The 19,608-nt window shown below is 40.0% G+C and overlaps 1 protein-coding gene across 2 annotated transcripts; it reads right to left on the bottom strand.

Annotated features, from left to right (window-relative positions):
* Positions 1-12,157, bottom strand: wdr1 (WD repeat domain 1). 2 transcript variants are annotated; one of them, XM_030765044.1, is made up of 15 exons: positions 12,045-12,157; positions 11,085-11,206; positions 10,851-10,941; positions 10,425-10,572; positions 10,132-10,312; positions 8,317-8,394; positions 8,118-8,198; positions 7,015-7,248; positions 4,936-5,023; positions 4,257-4,413; positions 3,833-3,920; positions 3,581-3,691; positions 2,943-3,116; positions 2,026-2,170; positions 1-889 (listed from the first exon to the last, which is right to left on the bottom strand). In XM_030765044.1, exons 1-15 carry the CDS (start codon positions 12,058-12,060, stop codon positions 783-785), a joined length of 1,821 nt encoding a protein of 606 aa, XP_030620904.1. In that variant the 5' UTR covers positions 12,061-12,157; the 3' UTR covers positions 1-782. The 2 variants fall into 2 exon arrangements, with proteins under 2 accessions (XP_030620904.1, XP_030620905.1); XM_030765045.1 differs by lacking the exons at positions 10,132-10,312; positions 10,425-10,572; positions 10,851-10,941.
* Positions 12,158-19,608: the final 7,451 nt, after the last annotated feature.

Below are 19,608 nucleotides of genomic sequence, written 5' to 3'. Positions count from 1 at the left end.
TTAATATTATTATGAATCACATCCATTAAACTGAGAAAAGTGGAAGCATCCAAAGAAAAACAAGAAAAAAAAAAAAACTATTTATGAAAAGAGAGACATGAGTAGAGTGAGCCACCAAGAGGCGCAGGAGCATTCACTGGAGGCGGGAATTTTTTTTTTCTTTTTCCACTTTAGTCCACTCACAATTTCTCTTGTGTTTATGTTGTAATTATTGCTCCCAAAACACTCCTTTCCTCACAAAACCTGGCTTTGAGTGACACAGATATGTTAAGTCATACAAAAGAAAAAAACAAAACAAAAACAAAAACAAAAACAGGTGGCCAAAAAGTAGAACCTTTGGCTCTGAACACAGATGAGCAGCCATGTTAAGCTGAAGATTTTATAGAGAGCCATATTGGGTTAGAGCTGAGGTGAAGTAGTCATCACCTCTGGAATGTCAAGCTAAGAGACTTTGAGACTCTGTTCTTTTTTTTTTTCTATGGATAGCTCTCAGTACAGCAAGTGCTTCTATGTCTATAGACTCTTATTTTTTTTTTCCTCTCTGTGCAAACAGTTAAACAACTAAATGCCTGAATGAAAGATAAACTGCCTCAATTATATTCATCTTTTTTTGTCTCGGATATGAGCTCTCCCCTGGCAGAGTCATATGGGTTTTACAATTCAGCGGCTGACACGAGAAATACCAGCAATAATATGCAGAAACCAGAGTGAGGGAGGGAGGGAGAAAAAGAGAGAGAGGTGTATATTACAGTAGTCCCTGTCCCTGCTGATCGGAAGGCCTTTCAGATTTTTAAAGTCCACTGCTTCACAGACGCGTCGTGTGATGTTGTGACCAGAGTGTGTCCGTCTATCCAGGCCAGGCCGCTGACGTGGTGCAACCGATGAGAATCTATAAAGGGGAAAAAAAGAAAAAAAAAAACGACATGGAAGAGCTCAGTACATTTAACAACACCAAGCGCGGTTAGATTTTACTCTAAACATGTATTTCCATCTAGCCGGCAAGCTCGGAATTTAACGTTTGTTGCTTTGAGTCACTGTGAAAGTTAATAGCTGTCATGACAGTAGCATTTCAAAAAGTGAAAGGATAGGCAGAGGCGAGCTTTCTTGACAAACAGATTAGCAATCTAAAAAACTATAAGACCTGCAGCAACTACAAGTCATCCTCTCAGATAACGTATAGCCAGCTGTCACTGTCTAGAAGATGACTGGTTACTGTACACTAACTTTAAAACTGGGTGCCTGGACCATATGCATTTAGCTTGTGTCATCAGACCCAGAAATCTCAAGAGTGTCAGTCCTTCTGGTTCTGACTTTACCTGTAGGGGTTAATCACTACGAGAATTCACTCAGAACTACATTCAGTCTCATTTCTGCTGTCGTTCTACTTCCGTGAAACATCTAGGGGGAACTCCAAGTATGTGGTTTAGAGACTAACCCAGATAAGTTAACTTAGAGTAAGTAGTAAACCTCCTAATAGAAGAGCCCTACAGCTTCATTCTCCTAATAAAACAAAGCCATAGGGCTCTTCTATTAGGAGGTTTCCTACTTACTCTGAGTTAACTCAGCCAGGTTAGTCACTAAACCATATACTTAGAATACCCCCCTGAAAACTTATTTCTAAACTTGTCACTACCGCTTAGAGGTAATCAACTAAGTGATATGTGATACTAACCTAAGTCTGTCCTTACCTCACATTAGAGAGGACCAGTATTCTCTGAAATCTGATCTGACAGGACAGAACTTAACACCACACAATGATAACTAACTCTCTGTGCACACACACACACACACACAAACACACACACACACAGAAATGCAGCACTCGCTCATCTAAATCCTTTAGATCAAATATCAAGTGCAGTATTTAAACAGGGGAAATCCCACACACCTCTGAGAGAGAGAGAGAGAGAGAGAGAGAGAAAGACAGACAGACAGACAGACAGAGATATGGACAATTTAAGGGGTGTGTGTGTGTGTGTGTGTGTGTGTGTGTCTGCCAAAGAGAGAGACAGAGCAAATTTGTACCTGGGATTTTGATTCTCTTGTCCGGGTCATTGACTGTCCATACGTATACCATCATGTCCATTCCTCCAGTGGCAAAGTGGTCATTATCTGGACACCAGGATATACACACCACTTTAGCATGGTGACCATAGAACTCATTCTTCACCTAGAACACACACGTACACAAAGAACAGAGAGGACTGAATGTGGGGAAAAACACAGATGTAAAAGAACACAAGCCATTCTGCAAAATAAGAAAAAAACAAAACTGTGCAGATACTAAAATACATAGGAGTGTTTATGTGAAACTCATAGTGATAGCAATGTAGCATCATCACAAATGGATTTTACAACACAAACTGTAACAAATTCTTGACCACATAACTCTGTTAATATTCAGAAACAGTGAAGTACTGCAAAAGAACTACTGTAAAAGATACAACTCATATTAGTCAATATAAATGAAATGTGATTGATACAGTTCATGGCCATTTGAATGATTTTACGGAACTCAAATCAATTCATATTTGGACTGTCAGGCCTGATTTAAAGTGTCAGTAGAATAAATGACGACAGTCGTTTGATAGGTTTGATAAAGGGTCCAGTATAGTTTAGAGCACTAGGATAAATAGAGTTTGAAGTCATATGTACTACTGACAGAGTATGACATGGTATTTTCAGACTTGGTCCATTTTAGCCAGTTTATGCTAACTCAGCCCAGTAAACTAGAAACAGCCACATGTCAGTGCTCCAAATTCACACCCCGCAGATGAGAACTGAATTCAGCTCATTCGAATCAATTCCATTCATTTTATTTTCTCCTCTTAAAATATTCTCCTTAGCTCATTATTGACTATTTTTAGAATAAGAGGATCTAGAGGGATGTTTAAGTCTGGTAGAGGTAGTGAGGGAGATGAAGGAGTGGTTTCTGTGCATACCTGGTATCCGTCTGCCACACTGAAGACCGTGATGACTTTCTTCTCATCAGTCACTGCCAAAAATGCTCCGTCATTGGAGTAGGCCATGTCTGTCACCGGCCCCTGGGCATCCAAAACCTTCCCCTCATCTTTCAGGGTGTTACTCTGCACGGAGTAGAGACGCACCTTCCCATCCTGGACAAGCAGAACACAATTTAATACACACGCAGACGCACAGAACAACAGACCAACAAGCTGAGATACTCTTACACTCAGCAAATACAACCCAGAAGACCAAATATACATTACTGAGCCGCTCAAACACACAACTTCAAATGTAAAACAATTACACATACACCTGAACTCAACCACCAACATAAACAGATACAGTGTTATTGTAGCTCTCACACATATACATAACACATACAAACACAACACCACACACTATATAGGTGACAAAATTACATATTAAAACATCAAAACATGTATGACCATGGAATGACCAATTAATCATTTTGCTGAAATCAAAGATCCCACCTGCCCATGCCTACGTCATGTACATCACTGGATTTATTAATGACGCTTTCAGACAGAAACCGATTCAGCACACATTCACTCATGACTCCTAAACAGACGACAGGGGAACCACTCGGACTTACTGATCCGCCGACGGCCGCTGTGGTGCCCCCCGGGTGGAGCGCACCTGCTTCAGGCTCATAACCCAGATTGTCCAAAGTGAACAGTTTCTTCTTGTCTTTCAACAGAACCAACTGGGAAAGAACAAAAGAGCATTCTGAATAATCGGAAACAGGTTACAATACATGACTAATTTTACTATTTATTTTCTCTTGGATGTAGCCAGCTTTTGACTGTTTTTACACCTATAATAATTATGACTGAGGGTGTATTACCTGTCCAATACACACAGCTAAAGCCAAGCCTCCAGAAGACACAGACACACACTTTGGCTGCACATCCATCTTCACCGCATCAGAGGCGCTGCCAGAGACACAAGCACAAGACAGTATTATTACAAACAATCTCTCCCAGGCATAACAACATACGGACGCCTGCACCAACAAGGCCGGGGCTACAGCACAGATAAACACGACAAAACAAAAACTCAACCACAATCAACACATGACCCTCTCAGAATCACTTCACCCATACAGTATCACACCCCATCACTGACATAGCCTGCAGGGTTTGAGTAGCTTTCACCATACGCTTCAACATATTCTTCCAAGGAATGAATGTTAAGCTGCACTCTTTCTTGGATAGAGAGATAAACACTGGCATGTAGCCTGTCTTTGATAAAGACAGATGAACACTAACCTGTACTCTTTCTTGGACAGACTGGTGAAACGCACAGTGTCATCCATGCTGCAGGTCACCAGCTGATTGGTTTCATCCACAGTCATTTTGGCCACTGAGTTACTGTGTCCTTTTCCCAGAAACTCATCATTGTCCCCAGTCTCAGCATCCCAGTAATGTGCACATTCATCATCAAGGAATACAGCACTTACTGGACAAAGGCATAAGGCAAAGACATAACCATCTACCTGTCCATCTATGAAAAACTGTAATATTTTACAAGCCTCTGCATAATGATGTTGTTGTTCTTTCAGTTGTCTGTTCTGTAGTTGTGGGCTGAGTGTGAGGAGTGTACCAAGGTCTCAAGGTTTTCTGACACTATTTTTAGCACATATCCAGTGGTTAACTCTTTCTGAAATTTGATGATTAAACAACAATGGCAGCTGTAGTGCTCGGTCTGTTGGTGTGATGATCCTAAATTTAAAGATATGAATCTACATGTTGTCTTAACACTCAATAAGAAAGAGGAAATGACACAAGTCTACTTTTCTGCAAGGCTAGAGCCCTGGCTTTCTCTATTTACCAGCAGTTACCATAGAAACAATGAACACAGTTACAGTCATCATTCACACATAGCCTGGCATTCTGAGCATGCTTAGTAGAGACAGAATGTTCCAGAACCTCATTTTTTAAAGGATATTGATGTGTCCATCGTGGCTGCCTGAGTAGATGTATGATCGTCCCTCATTTTTGTGAACCGTCAGAGACTGGATGGATTTGCTGTGACCCTGAGAAAAATAAACACAGATAGATTATTAAACAAACAGGCAACAACAAAACCATTCCTCACTCCTCCTCGTTGATGAATTAGTTCTGCAGCATTTAAATGCCTCCCTTTGCTTGCCACGATCAGCTCCCACAACAACACTAGCTTGCCAAACTTCATCATTGTTCTTTCTGATAATATTCCGTCGGGCGGCAATTGGAGGAGAGACTTTTTACTTGGCAACACGTGGGCTAATAAATGTTTCACTGATTCTGAGGTTAAACGTTGCACTTTCCCCATGTCCCCCTGTTTCTCTCTCTCTCTCTCTCTGACCCTCTCTTCCTCCCCCTCTGTCTTGTTGACCCTTTTTATGGCCCAAGCCTCCCTGCGTTCAGGACTGATGCACATTCAGCATACAACCTGCGCAGGGAGCCACCTCAAGCATAGAATCAAGAGGTGACCGCCTGGCAGTCAAAAAGACAAAGCATATATACCAGACAGATAGTACAGTCAGCATAAATCAGTCAGTCATAATATAAATAGAAATGAATAACTTCTACACAGATAGTTATGTTGACAGTGCTGGGAGCTCTGATCTACTGCACAGAACAAACAGTACCAGGTTGTTTACCCTATGGCTGTCCCTGGTCTGAGGACCAAACGAGCCCCTATGGCGTTACCCCTGGACAGAGGGGGATGCCTGTGGAGGTGATATCACCTGGAGAGGGCACTACAAGTCACTTCAATTTCACAAGTGGCCAAAAAAGGAAAACAGCAGTGGTTCGGTTCCATCACCTGCTATAGTGCTCTTAAATAGCCACTGGCCAATTAACCAACAGCTAATTCTCAAGCTGTTAGTGAAACTAGGTTGTTCACAATGTTTGAGCAATCATAATTGATCTCGTTCAGAAGCATAAAAGGCCATGGACACAAGCAGGTTAATACAGTTTTTCTGTTTCTTAACTGGAAAAATTTATGTAAACTTATTTAAACGGAGCTAAAATGAACACTTCCCAGACTCCACGGAGAGACTCGGGTTCAGTCAGCTGTCATGTAGTCCATCCGTTTATCATGTTATCTCAGCTCGTCCCTACTTACTCATCCCTGTGAAGAACTGGCCCAGTCTCCACACCACGGAAGATCCGTGATGCTAAAAAAAAAAGTTTTCTGGTACTGATGCAAAATCTCGCTCGTGGCCGCCAGAAATCAACCTTAACAACTCCGCTCTCACACACCTGGACGTGGCTGGGCCTGCCCTTCTTCTCCTTTTCATCTCCTACCCTCACTACCATTAGTGTAAGTAACTCCACCAGAAAATCACTTAGGTGGTTCCTTTTGTTAAGTGTGCCTGTTCATGAGTAATAATTCATACCCACATAGTTGTTTATTCATGTATACTAAAGGTAGCAAGAATATTGTTATTGCCTATCATTAGTTGTTGATCTTCTGTTTAGTTTAGATGCTGTTGTGTGTGTGTGTGTGTGTGTGGCGAATGTGCCTTGGTTCCACCTAAATCCCAATTTATTCAACATTAGATTCATTCTGTGCCGTTTTTAATTTGATTGTTGTAATAAACATTTACATTTATGTTTCTGCTCTTTGAGTGTGTCACAAATCATTTCCTAGTTACTGAATGTGGCAATCCAGGAACTTATCTAGGAGTACTGAATTCAAAGAGCATTACTGTACTTGCTACATTAATGCTATTATTTAATAACTAGATATCTTACGGCTAATGAAGAGTTATTTTGAATAATTTCTATGTTCAGTGTTCAGAGCGCTGAGCTATAAATAGAATTTTTCAGAGTAACTGTACTTTCATTGGGTTCAGATTCTCAAATAAGGTTATGGTTACAGCTAAGTGATATTACTATTCAGCCTAGTATTCACAGTTAACCATTAACCAGAATTTATCTATATCACTGGCACAACAACTCCTACCATCGCATGGAGTGAAAGAGAGATGGGGGTAGGGAAGCTAAAAAACAAACAAACAAAAAAACAGATTCTGACCTTGACGGTTCTGAGGGGACGGTCAGGATTGTTCTTGTCCAGGTAGTTAATGTATCCAGAAAGAGAGATACTGAGGAGATGGTTTTTCTGCCACAGGCAGCCCAGCTGCTGGTCCAGAACGTCAGGGCCCATGTTAAAGGTGGTCACAGCAGTGGCTGTTGCCATATCCCATAATTTCACTGTCTTATCCCCTGATGCAGAGATCAACTGAGTGCTGTCAGCACTCCAGCTTACCTGTGGAAGGGATATCATGTTATCACCATTATCATCATCATAGTACAGCGGGACATCCATCCAAGACACTTTATCATTGTTTGACGCTGGAGTAACAGAGAACGAGACATAATCTAAACATTTCCTGCATGATGATCATGAAAATATTCCAAGAGCAACATAAACTCAGTAACCACATTATCTATGGTGCTTATAAAGCTGATTTTCATATTTTGTTTATGAATCAGTCAACCAGTTTTCATTGCTATTTTGTTGAGATTAGTGATCAAGTGACTGTCAGGTCACTGTGGACTGAATGATGGAGCAGTGTTCCAGCTCTAGAGAGAGACTGATACTGACGCTGAGCTGGCTCCGCTCTAAAATAAGCAGGAAACCATCCATCTGACCCCATTACCCACATAGCCCTGGCAAAGGACACACTGTACCTGGACAAAGGCTTCTCACCAAAGAAAAAGAGAGAAAGGGAGTATGACAAAAATAGAGAGACAAAGAGAGACTCTGTAAGTGAAAGAAAATGGGGGGAGGAGAAGGAAACGAATGAAGCCACAGCAAAAAAAAAAAACTCTCTCTTCTTCCCATCCTTATAAAAATTCTTTTACACCCTTATAAAATTCTTCTGCTGCAAACATATGTCCAGACGATAAAGAGGAAAAGTATGTTCCCATATGATGCGTCAGGATATATTACGTGTTAAGCATTTTCCACAAGTCGAGTTGAACTTCATTCTGGTTTTGGGGAATGGCGACAGCCTACGCAGAAACGCTGTGCCACGTGTAATGGCACCCGAGGCCCGATCACAATTCAGAAAGGGACCTCAAATATCAGTTCTGTTGACCCAAATTTCACTGCTGTTGACCTTTGACACTTACAGCATAGATCCCACCCTCATGAGCCTTAGCTCCGCCCAGCGTGCCAATCTTCTCACCAGTCTTCCCATCATAAATAAAGATCTGGAAAATGAGTAAGAAACGTCAGAGGGAAATGAAGGCAAAGGATTGTCCTTTATTCAGCGTTTATAATTATCACAAAATTTAGAGTCTGAGTGAAAATTTACAGCCTGAATCTTACCTGTCCATCTGCACCTGCAGAGACATATCGGTTTCCATCAGGAGAGAAACGTACACAGTTCACAAAACGACTGTGGTCCTGGGAGAGCAAAAAAGAGGAACGGAGAGTCATCAGCGTTTCCTTTATAAAGACTGATTATTCAGCCAAATCCATACTGGCTCTAGAGAGTGTCCTATTTTCCCCAGCGTCCCTAAAAACCAGTTTACCATCCCACTGAACACTTCTCTTGCTTTCTGTGTACAAAACAACTCATACAACCAGCATGTAACTTCAAACACTCCAAAACATTAATTTATAACACCATCCAAGTAGGACACAAACAGACAAATATAATATTATAATCTGTGCAACAAACAGCTGACAGCAAACTAAACAAACAGAACATAATCTGTTACTTTTGAACATTTTACACCTTAATACATGTCTCAAACAGAAACAGTTATAAAGTTCATAACACGATTAGACAGGGAAACCTCCACTGAATCATAAACAAAGTGACAGAATCCAATTTCAAAACTGAGGACATCAATGTTATCCCCATACCTCATCCTTTACTCCAGGAAGAGGAAGAACAGACACGTATCCCTTACACAAAGTCTTCCCACATGTAATCCATACATGGAAAAAGGCATATGATCTCAAAATGACTACTTCTTGGAAGCTATCCATTCATTCTATCCAAATCAGCTGTCTGGTAAAATCACAGGGAATGCCCCCCTATAATGTTTTATCTGACCCCTCCTTGAGGCTAATATTAGAAACGTTCATTTGTCTCTGGCAACCGCAGACATAAAAACACGTCCAGACACGGAGCACATTCCAAAACTTCTTACAACAAGAGTCCTGAAGGAAAATACTTATTGCATAATACTTGTTGCGCTGGGGTATTTTTCCATGTAAGACTCGTACAGCGCTACATAATCAGTATTCTGCAAAAAAAAATCAATTTAACACCATTCTCTGCATTTTAAAAATGCATGGACTGTCCGTTTTTTTAAATTGATGTCATATTTGTTCATTTACAATTATCATCACACTCCATAATTAAGCCCACAACCCACTGGTGACTGAGTTGTTACCCTTAGCATCACAAAGCCACGGCATGAAAAACAGTACTGAGGAGAAATGCTGCTTGTCTGTGGATTATAGTCAAAAACAGGAAAGGAGTTATCTGCATTAAACCTGCAATAAACACAAAGTTCAAGTAAAGTTCCTCACTTCTGCTATTTTTTACTTTGTCCGAGCTCACTTGAGTCCATTAGCATTATGACACTGCTGGTCCAAACCAAACCAAGACCAAAGGCAGATGACTGAGGAAAGCAGCTTGTGGAAAAGGTGACAGAGATTGGTGCCTACTCTTTCACTCAGTTAGCACAGTCTGCCCACACACACATAATGAGTAAGCACAATTTCACCTGAACTGACTCGTGTATGTGTGTCTGAGTGTGCGCCTTTCTCCTCCACCCTTGCACCAACACGTATATTACCGTACCTCCACAAACAACTCCCATTTCCCTGTGTCCTACAGGATATTTTTGAGCCTGCTAACCAGTAAATATTAAGCACAAGAGCTAAAAGTAAAAGTAAGGCATAAAAACAGAAAGCACTGCAGCTGGATAAATGACTTCTTTTTTGTTATAACCACAATGGATGTTCATCTAGAACAGAATGTTCAAAACAGATTCTACCTCAACTCCTCCATGTCACCAATTTGAAGTTATAATGATAGACAACATGCATTCACTCAGCTCAAACCAACACAATATCTGTTAAAAGCAGCAGGAAGTAGACTAATGCAGCATATGCACAACTCACGCTCATGGTGAATTTGAACTTGAACGGTGGTCCCTCGAAGAATGTAGAACAGTTATCATCACTGCCCGTGACCAGTCTGTATGGGCGAGTCTGTTTAATGTCCACACTGTTAATGATTTTGCTGTGACCCACAATCTCACCGACGGATGAGCCAGAGTCCCAGAGGAACACAGCACCAAACCTGCAAAAAGCAAACACACAATGTCAGTCCTGGCAGAATATAAATTCTGCGAGAACAGTGTTAACATCTTTTTCATTTTCATCAGCTCAAAATTCACGATAATGAGCCTCACTTCTCTCGTCCCTCTCCAACCACTGCGATCCTCTTGCTGTCCTCCGTCCAGGCAATGTCTTTAATCCTCCCGCCAAATGGCTGGTACTCGTACTTTAGCAGGTGCTCCTTCTGAGTGGTGTCCCAGATTCGGATCTTTCCTGACACATCTAAAAGGAAAACAAGGTTTTAAACATCTGAGAACCTTTTAATTCAAACTTTTCAAACTGGGTGAATGGCACAGGTGAACACCAACTGATGACAGGCAACACTGGATTGGGGATGATACTAATCAATATTTATGAAATGTTGAATTGGGTTTTGTTGTAGAAGTACACAAAGGTAGCAGTGCCTAAACACACTGTAACATCTCCTAACAGAGTGAGTTATAAAACGATGAGTGAAATTTGGGTTAGACATTCAGCCAATCAAATTCTCTTGCACTAACCTCCAGAGGCGATGTAGAAGCCGCTGGGGGAATATTTGGCCACAATAACCTGGTGAGGGTGCTCTGTGTAGACATCAGCAATGGCAGGGTTCTGCAGGAGAAAATGAGAATTGTTTTGGTGTTTATGGCTGGGGTACGTTTGCAAGATCTCCCAGCCTAAATAAATAATCTGTCTGGACGATCAATGTATTTAAAAAAAAAAAAGTAAAACTGTTCTGAGGGTGTATGTTTTACATCGATGTTCCTGATGATAACGCTCTTCCCGTTGGTATACAGAAAGTTGTTCCCTTTGGGGTCGCCGCCAAGCACTTTAGCTACCCCTCTCTCCATCTGAGGGAGGCTAGCGAATACATGCTCTGTGTGAAGGGAACGAACAAAGACCAATTTTAAAGCGATGGCATTCCATAGGATACAACGAGAAACACACAAACAACTCTTAAACCTAACCTCTCTGAGAGGGCAGCTATATTATTCGACGTGGCATAGCTGAGGTAACATCCCTCAGCGCCTAAGCACAATCACATCACCATACACTTTTTATCACGGCAGAAAATTAGATTTTATATGGAGAAGAAAACTAGCCTGTGGAAGTCAGACAAGTACAATACACATAACATGATTTTGCGGCAAAGTGTTCACGTAAAGATCTATACTGCTTCATTTGGCTTGCTAAAAGCATTTTAGCCAAGACTGTGAAGCGCGCTCACAACAGTGCTCAGATTATTTATTTCGATTTTAAGGAGTTTTTTCAAAGATAATGACCCCAACCATCTAACAGCAGTTGCTTTGTTGGGGGTAAATCAACCCCTCCCTGTAAACTCTATATGTCATAACAATGCGTTTTCATATTTCCGCATTGAACTAGCAGTAGCTTTAGCCACTCGTGCTAGTTTTGTCTGGAAAACATGAAAGTGTACATGGCAAAAATGTACATGAAGCATATTAATTATGCACCAAGGTAAATTCTAACTTAAATTCTAAGCACAAAAGTGAGGTCAGCGAGAAAAGCGTGGGCGAAAAGGGTGAGGTTTCCCCCGGCATAGAGCAGGCGCAACACCGTAGTATTTCTCCAGTTAGTCTATGGCAAGCAGCAGAGTGTCCGAGAGAAAAGAGCTATGAAAAAATACACCCTTCCACGGTCACCGTATAGCCTAAACACGTCAGAAAGGCTATCTGCACACTCAAAAGACTTACTCAGTTCATATGACATATTGACTGGTTTCTGCGTTGATTCCTTCGAATGAATGGAGCTGGGTTATCCCTGCCACTGGCTTGCTATAGACTCGCCTAATCGCACAAACACGGAAGCACACTCACACACTCTTTCGATATGTCTGGCTTTGCCCATATATAGTAAAGTCGGCTTCCACGATAGCAGCTGTCGCCTCCGAATTTGCGCTCACTCTCTGGTTGAGGAAATGACGTTCGGTGGGACAGAGGCATGTTCGATGATGGAATGGCGGTGTATATGCGATTCTGACTCATACGAAGTGATTTACATCAGAGCAAGTAAATCATTTCTTTGTTGTCAGTTTCAGAGCACTGAAATGTTGGACTATCTGAAACTGTTAAAAAAGGTCACAGTACAATGCAACCTCAAGAGTTCACTGAAACCAAGCTATAAATGGTTATCATTATTTTGGTCCAGTCGCTGGGCTGATTAGTTCTGCTTCGAGCTTCATCACCGAAGGGTGTGGCCATCCCAGATTACCTGTAAAATGCAATAAATTACAAATCAAGGAATGTAAGAACGCAGGTCATTCCTTTAAAGGTAGCATTGTAAGAGTACCCACTGACATTAGTCTGCAAGCATACTACACCTGATTTGAAACGAACAGATGCTGTTCATTTGAAAGCAAGTCTCAGTCACCAGTTGCCTCTTAAATCACAGCAGGTCCACAATCCTCACTTACCAGATCAATGAAAGTATCACCAATTCACACGCTGTCAAGGCCTGAAAAATGCACAACACGACCACAGCTCTCCTACTATTATGTCTTAAACACATCCACATTGGTGGAAGTGGTGGCAGTTCCTTTTGGATGACTGCAACAGACTGGTCGAGATTCAAAGTAATAACATGGGTCTAGTAATCTCATTCTTACTTTCATCTTATTTCAGACTATAAAAAAACGTATTGAACACATCCTACAGGAATAAATGCCTGTTTAGAAAACGAGAGGAAAAGACTATAAGCAGAGATAGCACATTATTCTATGGACTGAACTAAACGGTACATAGTGCTGCGATTCTACGTGTCAACTGATCGTCAAAAAAAAATCCCTATATAATATAACACTCTATAACTACGTTCAATTCTCTGCATGAATTGGATCGTATTGTGCTACAACATGTCATCACGCCATTTTGCCGCCCTCTTGTACTTAAGAAACGACTCGGCCAAGAGAAAAACAACAACATGTCTTCACTTCATTAGTATCTGGGCATCTTGACTTAACTGAAATAGTCATAAAAGTATGAAAAATGTGTTTATATGTCAACCAGTTTCAAAATTCGAATTAAAACTCTAGGACTAGACATCGACCAAAATATTATGATATTTACGGTAATACCAAAGCTCAGGGACTCTACGGGTGCCACTTTACAACGAACACAACAGCTACCAGCGATGGAGCAAACGTTACATTTAGGTACATATGATTGTGGTAACGTTGTTGTAAGCGAATATTTAAAAAATGTAATTTGACAAAGCGCAGCCTAGCGAATGCAACACAGTGAACGCTGCTTTGATATTTAATATTTGAGCTATCTGACGATAAACTCGTCCACGAAACTTGACGTGAAGGGTTAATACTGAAGCATTCTGAGTCGAGTAGAGCTCTACTGTAATGCTCAGTAGACAGCCAATCATATCCGTGCTTCACAAGTACGCAAAAATGTCCACTAGAGAAGATCTTTGGGGTAATCTTCGAGATTAAATAGTGTGGGTGTTGAAACCAAAAAACGTGCCAAGAACTCAAGAATTCATACTGGAAACGCAGTTGAACCAAACATGTTAGCCCGGATTTCTGCAAGATCCGGAAAAGGTTTGTGTGCTTGAATCAATATTTCAGCTGGCATTTGATGATGGCGGCTGTTGTGCAACATATTCATTGCCGCAGACCGCAAATGGATAATTTAAACCACAGTGGCATTTGTAATTTCATTAGACAAATGACGACTCGGTCGTCCGTTAGTTTTGGACTTCCACGTCTTGTGCATGCGAATGTAATTTTCGTATCTCGCTATGTATTGTCCCTTTGTTTGGTTGGGCTGACGATTGCTCAGAGGACTCCCTCCATGTCTCTCTCCCCGTTCTTTTGCAATGCTCTCCATTTGCTGTGCGGCGTGAAATACTGTAACAGTTAGTACTCCAGTCCCTGACGCTGAGAAATGTCGACTCCCTGCCGTGCAGTTCAACTTCACACGATAATGTTCACACAAAAAGGGGGGGACTCAGCAGCATCAAAATAAAGAAATGAGGGGGGGGGGAAATGCAGTTTCGTCCATATCCATTTGATAAGATGTCACTATTGTTGCCAACCCCTAGATTGCTCTTAGACTAGGTAGTTTTTCATGAAATTCATGAAATACTTTTTTTGTATAATTTATATGAAACGTCTTATTGAAATTATGTGTAGTTGTTAACTTTATTTAGATAATCGACTAATGAATTAATTTCCGAAATAGAACAATTAAGAAAAAACACAGAATACAGACAATTGAAACACCAGCTGGTCCAGTGTCATTTAAATGAACACAATATGAATTTGTGATATTCAGAGTCTTTTTTATGCTATTAGCAAAAACCATGAGATCTGCTGAAAATCTCTGTGATACTTGTGAGTCTTCTACTTGTGTGTTTTCTTGATGCTAGGATGACTTTCTAACATTTTGAGTAAATGCTATAAATCTAAAATAAAAGTTTTAGACACAATTGTTCGGTAGATAGGGAAGGACCATTTTAAAGCAGTACCAACATGAACATTCAAAAAGGGATGTGATGCTGACATTTCTATTTTCATTGCAATTCTGTGGTGTATTCAGTTATGTAAATATGGAATAAATATGTAGTTAACATATACTTACTATATTCAAATTAGTTAATGATTAGCTTACTGACAATTTCCAGGAGTTGAAGTGAATAAGACAACAAATTATTATCTCAACACACATATTAGTTTTGATGAGAAAATCATTCATTTGTCTTACAATCTGTACCAGTTTTTAGCCCAACTTTGCACATTAGCACTGAAAATCTTGTATCACCCCCCTGTGAAATATTGTGTATTTTATAACATGTAACGTATTTTATTGATTAGGCAAGCTTAAAACTTTTAATACGTATCTCCAGTTAAGAATAACCTCTAAGTGACTTAATGTAAATATGTGTGCAGTTTAGTAGCCAATTCCAGCATTGAAAATGGATTTACTTATTTACTAACAGGCCATTGTATGCACTGCAAGCTAAAGTGCAATCAGGTCCAGCTGCTTGCATAAGAGGTCATCAGTCATTGATGTCAAATGTACATTTATTGTAATTTCTGTCTGTCTAGGACGTGTTACAAACATTATGATAAGCAACAGACGCTAATTATGAACTGGATTCCAAAGAAATTATCTCTGATTGTTTTGTACAATCACATGATCACATGATCATGTAGTCAGCTGATGGACTCTATGTTATGAATGTTTCCTATTGTTAACAAAAGAGCAATATCTAATGAGTGGTTTACTGTGTAGTTTTGGTAATAATTGCTTATTGCTTTTGTAATTTTGAAAGTCGGTATTTTCGTAAAGATTTTTCTCATTATCTGAATGTGCACTGTTACTCTGAATAACTAATATCCATTTATCTAGAAATGCAGCCAAACACAATAAGTCATATGTAGTTATGTGCTCTTTCAACAGGAGACCTTACTGTTGCGTAAGAGAAGCTGATTTAGGAAAACAAGGAACTTGAGAGACTTTACACGGTAAGCAGCTGTGATGAAACTTGAAACTACTTCTGTGCACTGTGTTTGTTCATGTGTCATTTTTCTCTCTTCTTAGTTCTTTCTACACTGCATTGCCAGTGGATTTAAATTAGTAAATGTACAGAGCATTCACAAATTAATCAAGAATACTGTATGTCATGGCTATTCAGTTGCATTCTTAGAGATACAAGGCATTCAAAATGTTACGTTAAAAGTGGCCTCCCAAGAACTACACAGCTACACTCGTAAAATAATAAAACAGTACTCATACACGGTGTGCATTCAACTAATGGTCAAAGAGGGAGCCTTTGACATGCAAATAAGCTCACTTGCTGTATCAGTTGGTAGCAAAAGATTACATTCTAATGTCATATGGTTGAAATTCACACTAGCTATGGTAGCTATAGTGCCCTCCAGAATTATTGGCACCCTGGGTGATGATAAACAAAAAGGCTGTGAAAAATGTCATTGTGTACACTCATGTTTACTTTTACTTTTTCACAAGTAACATTCAAAAAAAAAAATTACCTAATAAATTTGATTTTCTTAGACAGAGCTTGCTTGTAACTCGCTGACTCATTCACGTTTAGCCCTATCCGCACATTCACTAGCATATCTTCAGATTGCCTCTACTTGTCAACTTCATTCAAAGATTTCCTGAAATGGCTGTTTCTGCAGAACATTTGCCTCTGCATTCAAATTGATGCGTTCTTTGCATCTCCACCACTATTGTCTCTTATACTGTTCTTATATTCTGTTGCTTTTACCATTAACCATGCAGTTTAATTTGAGGAAGGAATTGATCCTAAGCTAGCTGGTGAAGTAGAACCAAGACAGATGCAATTAAGACATGCTGTATCATTATTAACATGCTCAGACAAAAACATCTTTTGTATCAATGCTAGCTTTTATCTTTTTTTAATGTCTTAGCTTCCTCTTCTAGGTTGTTATTTGTTGCCTAAAGATCAAACCATTAGCTAAGCATTTTAACATAGTACGGTTGTAACAGATGGACTTTTACTTGGCTAACTAACTGTCAGCCTGTCTGTCTCTTCACCGAGGAGGCAAAACATAATTAACAATATGCGCTGATCTAAATGTATATAACACCATACCCACACTGCCCCCAATCCCCAACGCTGCCCCCTATCCCCTATTTGGATGACAGAAAGTTGGGTACACCAATCCACAAGCAAGGATTAAGGGCTCTGAAAGATCTGGAGATTGTTTATGGAGGAATGGTTTCAGATTCCTTGCTCTGCATTCTCCATTTTCATCAAATATTGTAGGACAATACTCAGCGCTGTTATACTAAGTGTATTGTGCCAGTAATTGTGACCTACGTCTTTTGTGCTATATATTTTTCTCTGAGCCATGATTCACTGTGAAATTATCAAATAATAGGCTTCTCAGTCCTGATAATAAACAGCATTAGCCAAGAGAACAGATTAAACTTCCTCTTTTATTGGAGTTAGTTGTAATAGTTTATGTTGAAGATTTTGTGAAACCGTGACCTTTCATTCATATGTTTTAATAAAAATGTTGACCATGAGGTAGTGTGTTTGGGAAAGCCTTTGAAACACTGAATCCACTTGCTATCTTCAGAATTCTGTTGAGATTCAGTAATCATTTAATACTTTTAAATGGTGCGATCACTTTCTAGGACATTGGAAAGAAAGTTTATGAGTGCACACATATGAAATAACTATCAGTTAGTGTAACATTTAGTCTTGTGAGAATTCACTCATGAGCTTAACAGATTTATGGGGTGCTGTGGTAAATGTACAAATCCATGAGTGACCGTAATCTGTAAACTCATAAGGTCAGAATGACTCAAAATATAAGAGAAAATGACCAAAAAAAAAAAAAAAAATGTGAAAATGGGAGGAAGATCTGCACTTTTACTATGCACTTTCTTGCATTAGTCAATTCACAAGCCTATAAGCTTGTGAGTGGACCATTTTAGGACAGTTTTCACCCTTTCACCCAAGCTAAGCAGGTGAGGCATAGAAGTTTACAGGGATTGGTGTTCATTTTTACACATATATGCTGACGGCTCAGTGTTTCAGAAGGCCAGCACTGCTAATTTGTACTACACTTTTATAACAAACACTGAGAAAAATATTACACAACAACATCCCCACATTTGTATAACTTAAACGCCAGTCAGTTTACGCCAGTTAAATTCCTTGTCTTTAAGAAGAAGGAGCAGTTGGTAGTGACGGAAGTTATAGGACCAGCACTGAGCTATGAGTGATTTAGATATTTCATAGCCTTTATATCTCAAATGAGCACTGGGGCCAGTGATAGAACATGAAATGATAATCAGTAGAAAGAGAAAGCTACATCAACTACATTTCCAGCAAGTTTTTCTGTTATACCAGATGAGCATACTCACTTTTCTCCCACCATCAACCTACCCACTGGCCTCGACACAGCATGGGCTACCGTTGTGTGGCTGCATAAATACAACCACCAGTAAAACATATTAAATGTCTCTAAATAAATGTAATTAGTTTGTATTCACCCTTGCAGGCCATTAACATAACGAGAAGGTATAAAAATTGCCCCTCTCTTTGGTAAAATTAAATTATTGCCTGAAACTTCTTGAGATTAAGTTTACCTCCATTTCAGCTAACCTGAGGCTGATATTCCGTGGTAAAATACCTAATCTGTCACTTATTGCACTGATGGTGGGTAGCTCAGAAGTCATGGTAATTGATTTTACCTATCAAGTTTGAAGAAAAAAAAACTGCATTTGGTATTCTGTTATGCTTATTATTCTTATTTATATGTGTGGATGAACACTGAACTTTCAGGTGATTAAGTGCAAATTTAAATGCATATATATTTTTTCGTCCTCATGCAGGTTTGATTAAGGATGTGATATCTTCACACTCTGGTCTACCCTTTCTGCTGCAGAATAAGAAAACTCTCCCACAAACAAAGCCATCGAATTTTCGGGAGTGCTAGCTCCCCCCAGTTCCACGGTCATGAATCCTAGCAGTTTACAAGAAAATTTCATTTCATTTGTGGAAATTGGAACCAAACAAAGCAAAAAGGAGCCAACTCAGTTGAAGCCTGTGAAAACCATACAAAGATTTTGTTGTAGCAAATGCCGTTTTTCATCCAAGGACTATGTCCAGTTCCAGAGGCATATTTTGCAACACAAAGAAATGACTTTCTCTTGCTCATACTGCAGCCATGTCTCCTACTCAAAAGTGGAGTCCCTGCGACACATTGTCCAGCACACAGGATCTTTCCCCTTCAAGTGTGAATTCTGTTCTTATGGAGCAGTTAGAAGAGATTACATTGTCAAACACATCCAGAGGGTACATAGGAGAGTTGCTGGTGTGAACAGTGTTCCCGTAGGAAAAGATATTATGTCCACCTCAAAGACAGTATGCCCACCTCAGCAAGCAATCACACTGCCTATTGATGGATCCTTTGAAATCCCTAATACAGTGAGTCAGTCAAAAGGTAATGCATTTTATGTCATTTCCAGTACAGGTAGTAGTCAGTCAGACCGAAATGCATCTCGTGTAATTCCCAGTTTGACTCATGCCACAGTTAATGGATCTCTCAATATGGTAAGGCAGCCAGACAATAACTCACTTTTGTGTCCCAGTACAAGTCAGTTTACAGGTAACACGCCATGTATGACTGTCAGTGCAAGAACACAGTCCACCAGTAATTCATCTTGTGGTGTTGTCAATACAGTGTGCCATACTACTGGGAATGTCCCACAAATGGTTTCCAATATGAGGACACAGCCCATGAGC

This window comes from Chanos chanos, chromosome 2 (assembly GCF_902362185.1).
Source record: "Chanos chanos chromosome 2, fChaCha1.1, whole genome shotgun sequence".
NCBI lineage: Eukaryota > Metazoa > Chordata > Actinopteri > Gonorynchiformes > Chanidae > Chanos > Chanos chanos.
The sequence above is the reverse complement of the archived record's forward strand: the minus strand, read 5'-3'. Positions and strand labels throughout refer to the sequence as shown.

Coding starts and splice junctions, on each gene's coding strand:
- wdr1 (XM_030765044.1), bottom strand. Junction 10,573..10,850: donor CTTCTACATCGCCTCTGGAG/GTTAGTGCAAGA, acceptor TTTTCCTTTTAG/ATGTGTCAGGAAAGATCCGA. Junction 4,414..4,935: donor CAGCCACGATGGACACATCA/ATATCCTTTAAA, acceptor ATGAATGTGCAC/ATTACTGGGATGCTGAGACT.